The sequence below is a fragment of the Mus pahari genome, chromosome 2 (assembly GCF_900095145.1).
Source record: "Mus pahari chromosome 2, PAHARI_EIJ_v1.1, whole genome shotgun sequence".
NCBI lineage: Eukaryota > Metazoa > Chordata > Mammalia > Rodentia > Muridae > Mus > Mus pahari.
The window spans coordinates 62,219,740-62,228,917 of record NC_034591.1 but is presented as its reverse complement, the minus strand read 5'-3'; the positions used below and the strand labels follow the sequence as shown (position 1 = coordinate 62,228,917).

Here is a 9,178-nt window from a genome sequence, read left to right as displayed (position 1 = left end):
CTGCCAGAAGAAATCATAGGATATTTGTATTAAATTGTGACAAAAGTTTCTTGGGTACTGACTGATGCTACCCTTCTGGGCAATGAGACCTACATTGTTCACACTTTGCTGTCAGGAAGAAATTTCTAAGATGGAGTAGAGAAAAATGTCTACATAGAAGAAATGAGAGACATGCCTTACAAGAAGTTATAAAACACCTCAGATTGACTCTCTTCATTTGTCAGATGATGCAGCAAGAGGAGCTGCTTCTAATGCACTTTCAGTTTGGAGCATGAACGAGGGACCACAGCTTTGCCCAGCTATTCCTCTAAGTGTGACCAAGACAAAAAAGTCTTAAATCTATGTTCTGTTTGGCTGTAGGACCAGATCTCACTGTGGGCAGCACTCAGCATACTCCCAAGGGCACCATCTTGTCTTTTCTAAATCTGAAAATCTGTCCACTGTCTGCCTTGCCTTCTTGTAAATCTTGATCAGTGTCTAGACAGTGATGCATACAAAAGAAGACAATATTCTCAGTATTTTCTTCACATTAGGCTTGAAAATCAGAAAACTCACAAAGATAGGAAGTTGCAGCCAAATTTCTATTCCTGACACAGACAAGAAAATAAAAGGAGACCTAGATGTTCTCTTAGCCTGTAGCCTGTGCTGGGCTGAAGGAACACTGGCAGCTTTTCCACCATTGAGCTCTCTAAATTAGATCATCCTCAGAGATATACCTGTGGTGTAGAGGCAGCAAAGCACAGAGCATTTTCCTGCCACTCTACATCTTCCTCAACAGTGGTACAAAACTGTACCCATTCCTGCTGGCTCTGAAGTTGTAACACACCTACACATCTCTGCCATTGCCATTCCATCTTAGTGAAGGCTGAGATCTCTGGGGTGACAAATGTGTCTCAATGGAGCTTGTTAAAGTGGCAATAGCAGGGTTGTGTTCTCCCTTGGGGGAATGAAAATTTAGCTTGGTGAAAAGTTTAATTGACATAACAATTATCAAAAGTTTCCATTTGCCATATATTCATTTCTATTCAAAGAACAAAAAGATTGAGTTTTATTTCCTACTTGGAGGCTTGCTTTTTTATTTTTCTTTTGGTTGGTCCCACTTTTAAAACATTGTTTCTACCTTCCTTGCCAGATGTATATATTCAGATTTATGCTACAGTGTTGAATTTACCTATTGTAAGCATTTCAATATTAGATCAAAATTACATGACAAAGAACATGTTAAAACCCAGCAACAATGTCTGAGACCATTTTAAATTCACAAATGTTCACATTAGTTGAATCCTTAATAAATGACTGGGGCTAAGGAGATGACCAGCAGGTAAAGCCACTTTCTGTCAAGCCTGATGACTTGAGTTAGATATCTTCCCAAATGACAGATGAAGAGAACTGACTCCCCAAAGTTGTCCTTTGACTTCACGAGAGTGCTGTGGCCTACACACACACACACACACACACACACACACACTGGACATAATAAAACAGTAAAAAGGAAACAATGCTAGGACAATATCTACAAAGGTATTTTTGAAGTTCTATATGTGTCAATTATCTATCTGATTACCTCTCCATCATCTATAATCTATCTATCTATCTATCTATCTATCTATCTATCTATCTATCTATCTCATCTATCTATCATCTATCAATCTATCTTATATCCATCACTTTATCTATTATCTATCTATCTATCTATCTATCTATCTATCTATCTATCTATCTATCTATCTATCTATCTATCATCTATTATCTTTGCATCTATCATTAGGAGAGGACGAGCGGTTATCAGAAACTGACATGATTTTTAAGAATAAGTTACTAGAGACATGGGGAGCTGATGTTGTAGATCTTGTCCTCAGAGTCAGTCCAAAAGCTGAAGAAGACCCATGTCTCCAACATCAGGCAGAAAAAAACTTTTCTGCCATATTCTTGCCTACTGAAAGGATGGATGAGCTTCACTCATATTGTGGGTTTATTCAGTCTAGTAATTCAATTATTAATCTAAGAGGGACCCATCTTCACAAATACTCTCCGAAAAACCATTTCTCTATCATTTAGCCAAGTCAAGTTTATATGTAAAAGTATCCTACACAACTGAAAATCCACTACTTGTAAGTAAACAAGTTTAATTCTAGTGTTTCAGTTCTTTGCCATGGGTCTCTACATCTGCTCTGTGACATATCACAGAGTCTCCATAGCTGGGCTTTGTACAAAGTTTAAAAATCAGAATGTAGAACTCTTTTAAATTGTATTGTTTCAAGTTAGTTTGCTCTTCTTGGATGGTTCCATGTCCATATTAATTTAAATAGCATATAAGTACAAATCTTCTCAGTCTGGTGAGTGTGTGTGTGTGTGTGTGTGTGTGTGTGTGTGTGTGTTTGCATAACAATAATTAAAGAAAAAGAATCCAGATTGTATGAGTTTGAGAGAAAGAGAGCCAGTAGGGTTGCCTAGGAGGGTTGGTGGTAGAAAAGAGGAAGGAGGAAGGAGGATATGATATAATTATATTTATTTCATCATCATCATCATAATAATAATCCCTCACAATGTCAGATTCTGTGAAAACAAAAAAGAGAAACCTTATGAGAATGATACCCCATCAACGTGGGCAGTCTTTTCATCCAAGATGCAATGACTCCTGAAGAGAGAGCCAACAACAATGTTTGTGGTTGAGATCTTGGTGGTTCTCAGCTAGGTTGAGATGTGAATTAGAACTTAGCATTACAATCTTGTTGCATGATGAATGAAGGAACTTAGTAAGAGCACGCTCCACACTGAAATTCATGTGCTACATACATGAGCAGTCTGCTTCAATTATAATTGCTTTCAAATGTGAAAACAAAGACTCATCTATCTGAAGAGAAACATTAAAGTAGAAAATCCCTTGCAACATAACATTCAAAAAATATGAAGTTGTGAAAGACTTTGGCCCATAGTCTGGCGTTATGGTGGCCAGAGAGTTTTCAGGTTCAGTAGGGTGGCTTCACCGTGGTTCTTGTGGACTGGATGGCTAAACTAATCATGAGTAGGTATAAGAATAAACATAACAAAACAGGAAGACTCCAAACAAGAGCTTTTTATACAACCGTGATTGATATGGTAAGTAAAATAGAAATATAGAAGTGTTGAGAAAATGATGTAATAAAGTCTCAGCATCTATAATTAATTAAATGGTTCTGTAAGGCATCGACACAAGAAATTTGAATTTAGTAAGCATTGATTGATTGACTTAATAGCAGACCACACTGTCCAGAAAATAAGATTATTAAGTAAAACCTACCAGTAGAAGAGTTTCAAATAGAAGAGTGGGAAGATGTGGGGTAATTATGAAGAACAGGTGGTCTGAGTATAAAAGTCTAACACATAGCAAAAGAACAAAACAAGGAAAACAGATAAAGTAGGGTTTTCTCTGTGAATCTTTAAAAAAAGAAATGATAGGCTAAAATTTTCCTGTGGTCCCAAAGTCTTCAGAAATTCTAAGCAAGAGAAACAGAAGAGAAAATAAACATTGTCTATTGTGAGTGCATCACAACTACACATACCCATCATGGATACTGCCTTCAGCTAGAAGAAATCTGCTTTAGTGTTTTTTGCATTACAATTTACATTTTATTTATTTTAAATTCGTCTTGTCTTTCCTCCTTTTTGGCTTCCTCCTCTCTACCCCTTCTCCTTTCCCTTTTATCTCTCAAAACTTTGTTCTTTTATCTTAAATTTTAAATGATATTCCTGTTGTCTGCTAATACTTTTATAGAATAATTTCATTGTTTTCTGAATTCCTTAATTATAGTCGAAACAAGAAGCATACTTCCTGGTTTCTATTGGTAGAGATCTTTGTCTCCTGAAAGATCTTTGACTCTGATTTCACTCTACCCCCACCCCTTTTTACTGGTTATTTTATTTACATTTCAAATCTATCTCCCTTCCCAGTTTTCCCTCTGAAACCCCCTAACCCCTTCCCTCCTCCTGCTTCAATAAGAGTGCTCCCCAACCCATCCACTCCTGCCTTAGTGCCCTAGCATTCCCCTACATTGGGGCATCAAGCCTCCACAGGGGTAAGGAAGTCCCCACTCATTAATGCTAGATAAGGCCATCCTCTGCCACATATACAGCTGGAGCCATGGGTCCCTCCATGTGTACTCTTTGGTTGGTGGTTTAGTCCCTGAGAGTTTTGGGGAGTCTGATTGGTTGATATAGTTGTTCTTCCTATGGGGTTGCAAAGTACCACCTCCACAAACACCCTCCCGTCATCCTCAGAGAAGGGATGCCCCCCTTCCCCAGGTATGAACCTGCCCTGGCACATCAAGTCACATTAGGACTAAGAACATCCTCTTTTATTGAGGACAGACAAGGCAGCCAAACTAGGGGAAGGGAATCCAAAGGCAGGCCACAGAGTCAGAGACATTCCCCAACTCCAATTGTTAGGGAACCCACATGAAGACCAAATTGTACACCTGCTACAAAGTTATAGGGGTCATAGGTCTAGGCCGTGCATACTCTTTTGTTGGTGGTTCACTCTCAGTGAGCCTCCATGAGCCCAGTTAGTTAACTCTGGGTCTTCTTGTGGTGTCTTTGACACCTCCGACTTCCTCAGTCCTTGCCTGAACTTGTTTGTTCACAAGACTCGTAGAGCTTGGCCTAATGTTCAGATGTGGTTTCTTTCCACTTGTTTCCATTAACTTCTGAAGCGTCTGAGAGGACAGTTGTGCTAGGCTGCTGTCTGCAAACACAGCAGAGCATCATTAATAGTGTCAGAGGTTGGCTTTCTCCCATGGGAAGCATCACAGGTTGAGTCAATCTTTGATTGGCCCCTCCCTTAATCTCTGTTCCATCTCTCCCTGCCCATCTTGTGGGCAGAACAAATTTTGAGTGAACGGTTTTGTGGGTGGATTTGTGTCCCTCCAACCCCCGCCAATGAAAATCTCTTATGGCTACAGGAGGTGGCCATTTCAGTTTCCTTATCCCCCACTACTAGGAGTATTAGCTAGAGTCACTTCTATAGACTCCCCTGTCCCGTGTCTCTAGCACATCTACCCAGAGATGTGGCCCCCTTACCAATTTCTGGTTTCTCTCCCAGCCCTTTGCAACCCCTACCCCACCCCACCCCCCTGCTCCCAACACTTGATCCTGTCCTGTTATCCTCTCTGTCCCCTATCCTGCTGTGTTCACTTCCTCCATCAATGTTTGATGTTTATTTTATTACCCCTTCTGAGTGAGATTCAATCATTCCCCCTAAGGCCTTTCCTGTTTCTTAGCTTCTTTGGGTCTGAGGATTATAGTTTCTCATGATGTTTTTAAATGTCAGAGGAATGCTGCAAATAATGATAATGGACTTGAAAGCACAGGATGCCTTTCGCTCCATTACCTAGTTATACTCCTAACAAGGGATGATAGGCAAGGAAGCTATTTCACAGCAAAGCCAGCCAGGACCCACATGGGTGTGGCAACTCTTTCAGTTACATTGAAGTGCTTGGGACAGTTTTCCTAGCTTCTCACTATTTCTATGTTTTCTGAAAGGAAATAAGACTATCCCATGGACTCGCAGGTGGCAGTGACCTGGACATGCTAGAAAATTAAGGTAGTCCCTTCAAAGGAAATTGCCATAGTTGCAATTGAAAAAGCTTTGTACCTGAGGCCAGAGACTTATAGCATCGCTTAGGGGTGTGGTGGGGCAGACAGTACACAAGGTACAGTTGATATTGACAGAGTACAATAGAAGAACATACTTTCATAGCTGCATGCTCCAGGATAGAGACTAGACAGGTCCTAGAATAGGCTCAGAGATATCAAAGTTAACATAAAAGCCTCAACCCTCATCTAAATCAAATACATCTTCTAGGGAAATCAATACCGGAATCAGGATAAAGTTAGCTTTAAAAGAGATTATAAGTAGGAGTATATCTCAGTGGTAGACTGTTTGCCCCATACATGCAAGGCCCAGTTTTATTCTCCATGCTTATTATATCAAACAAGGATAAAATACTGTTAACCTAAATGTTAAACAACAACAACAACAAAAACTATCTTAGGTTTTCTATTTTTGTAACAAAGTACATCAAAGCACTGTGACCAAATAGCAAGTTGGGGAGGAAAGTGTTTATTTTGCTTATATTTAAATGGCACTGTTCATTATTGAAGGAAGTCAGGACATGAACTCAAACAGAGCTGGAACCTGGAGACAGGAGCTGATGCAGAAGACATGGAGGGGTGCTTCTTACTGGCTTGCTCAGCTTGCTTTCTTATAGAACACAGGACCACCAGCAATGGGATGGCACCACCCACAATGGGTTTAGCTCTCCCCATCTATCACTAATTTTAAAACATGCTCTACATACTTGCCTATAGTTGGATCTTATAACAGGCATTTTTTTAATTGAGGGGCCATCATCTCATGCGACTTTAGTTTGTGTTGACAGGACATAAATCTAGCCAGCACATACTTTCACTCTCACATACAATTTAATATCTTAAAATTCACTCTCCTTATTACCCCAGATTTTTGCTGTCATTCATTAAGAAGATGAAATCAATCACAATGCAACAAATGCATACATTTTTCTTGTTTGTTCTGCTTGAAAGAAAGTTAGACATGTGAATGAGGCAGCAAATGGGGTAGTAGCAGCATTCAGCTCATTATTACATTACCAAATCCCACTCAATGTGATGCAATTTCAGGCCATGAGTAAATGATAGTAATTCTATCATAGGCAGACAATTGGGCACTCATAGCACAGAAGATCCAAGTCTGGGGTACCCATTACCCAGTGCTTCCTTGGCTCTCTCTCTCTCTCTCTCTCTCTCTCTCTCTCTCTCTCTCTCTCTCTGTGTGTGTGTGTGTGTGTGTGTGTGTGTGTGTGACACACAAATGCCTTCTGAAAGATGTTTATAACAACATTTACAAAACACTGATTTATCATAGCTTACAATATAGGCAGATCCAATATCTCCCCCAAACAGAATCAATATGTTGTGATGTGTTTATACAATGCAACGGAGATGAACAAGTGAAACCCTCACTTGCCCTGGGAAACTGACAAATAGAACAAGGGTTGAAAGAAAGTAAACTCAAACGATGAACACTTTAAGGGACTACAATCCATTCGTATAAAGTCCAAGAAAACACAACATTAATATAGACTGAATTCAAGGTCACACTAGATTACACTGAGAAGGCAAGGCCCACTCCTTGGAAGAGGGTGTGATGAAATGTCTTATTCCTCATCTTGAGAAAGGCTTCCAAGAGTTATTGTCCTTGGATTTTTCACTGAGATGAACTGATGCTTTGTGCATCTTCAACAAAATTAAAAAGAAAAAAATCTATCCCTCTATTGTTTGGCTATAGTTAAATCAGCCACTGCACAGTACTGGATTTGCATCGTTGTCTCCCACGTCACTCCTATCACATTCTAGTTTCCTTTTTTCATCTCTAGGCAGACTGTAGGCAGCATTTCTTGCTGGGGACTGATGCAGCATTTTGTGCCACTATTGCACCTGTGTGTATATCTTTCAAGCTGTTTGCTGTTTTAGCTCACAGGGTTGGTAGCTTGGGTAACCCTGATGATTGCTTTTAGACATATTTAAAGCCCGTGCACTGTCAGTCATATCCATGTATGTTTGGGTTGCTTGTGCTCCACCAATCTGCAGAATAAAAAAGATAATACACGGGAAGGTTCTTGGAAGGTGTGAGAAGGCCTTTGGAAGAAAATGGAAAGGATGAACAAGTTTACAGGTCCTGGTCAATATTGAATGAAACTAATTCTAAGATCTTTGTAAGGTCATGATTCTTTAACATCCTCAAGAGGTGTCCTCCTTGAAGAGTGTCCTCTTCAGAGCGCTTTTGACCTCTTTGTTCCTCAGACTATAGATCAGGGGGTTGAGCATAGGATTGAAAAGGCTATGGAATAGCAAGAGATATTTCTTCTGCTCATTGGACTTCCCGTGTTGAGGCCCAATGTACATGACAATGGCTGTACCATAAAAGAGTCCAACAACACAGAGATGGGAGGAACAAGTGGAGAAGGCTTTCTGGCGTCCCTGCTGTGACTTAATCTTCAGGATGGCACACAGAATATGAGCATAAGAGACTACAATTGAAGAAAATGGTCCAACAAGCACAGACACAGCCCCAGCTAAAACCATGAACTCATTGATGCGGGTGTCTGAACAAGCAAGTTTGAGAACAGCTATAATTTCACAGAAAAAGTGATTCACTTTTTGCGAGCCGCAGAAGGGTAATGGTAACAGCAATATTAGATGGACCAGGGCCAAGAGTACTCCAAAAATCCAGGAAGTCAGCACCAGGATAACACAAACTCTCCAGCTCATGATAGCAGTGTATCGGAGTGGGTGGCAGATGGCTACATACCGATCATAGGACATCACCACCAGTAGGAGACATTCTGTGTGTGCAAACGTCAAAAAGAGAAAGGTCTGTGTCATGCAGCCAGCAAAAGAGATCGGCTTGGCTGGATCCATGAGGTTTACCAGCATCTGGGGCACTGTGTTGCAGGCATAGGCAATATCAACGATGGCCAGGTGGGACAGAAAGAAGTACATGGGAGTGTGGAGTCTGGAGTCCAGGCAGATAAGTCCCAGGATGGTCCCATTCCCCAGCAGGGTGAAGGCATAGAACAGGGAGAAGAGGGCAAAAAGGAACATCTGCATCCTTGGGCTGAGCGGAAATCCCAAGAGGATGAACTGTGTGATCAAAGTCTGATTTCCCCCCATTTCCCTGTGAAAGAGAGTTTAAACCTAGTGTGAAAGTTCAAGGCAGGGATTTAGATAATACACTTGTGTTATGTTAATGCTTTTGGAGCTAAGTCAAAAGGATGGACCATCCAGAGACTACCCCACCCAGGGATCCATCCCATAATAAGCCACCAAATGCAGACACTATTGCATATGCTAGCAAGATTTTGCTGAAAGGACCCTGATATAGCTGTCTCTTGTCAGGCTATGCCAGTACATGGCAAATATAGAAGTGGATGCTCACAGTCATCTATTGGATGGAACACAGGGCCCCCAATGGAGGAGCTAGAGAAAGAACCCAAGGAGCTGAAGGGGTCTGCAACCATATAGGTAGAACAACATTATGAACTAACCAGTACCCCCAGAGCTCATGTCTCTAGCTGCATATGTAGCAGAAGATGGCCTAGTTGGCCATCATTGGGAAGAGAGG

The 9,178-nt window shown here is 40.8% G+C and overlaps 1 protein-coding gene across 1 annotated transcript; it reads right to left on the bottom strand.

Moving 5' to 3' along the window:
* Positions 1-7,794: 7,794 nt before the first annotated feature.
* LOC110316705 (olfactory receptor 13-like) lies at positions 7,795-8,727 on the bottom strand. The gene has a single exon (XM_021191147.1). The coding sequence runs from the start codon at positions 8,725-8,727 to the stop codon at positions 7,795-7,797; it is 933 nt and encodes a 310-aa protein (XP_021046806.1).
* Positions 8,728-9,178: the final 451 nt, after the last annotated feature.

Coding starts and splice junctions, on each gene's coding strand:
- LOC110316705 (XM_021191147.1), bottom strand. CDS start 8,727: ATGGGGGGAAATCAGACTTTGATCACACAGTTCATCCTCTTGGGATTT.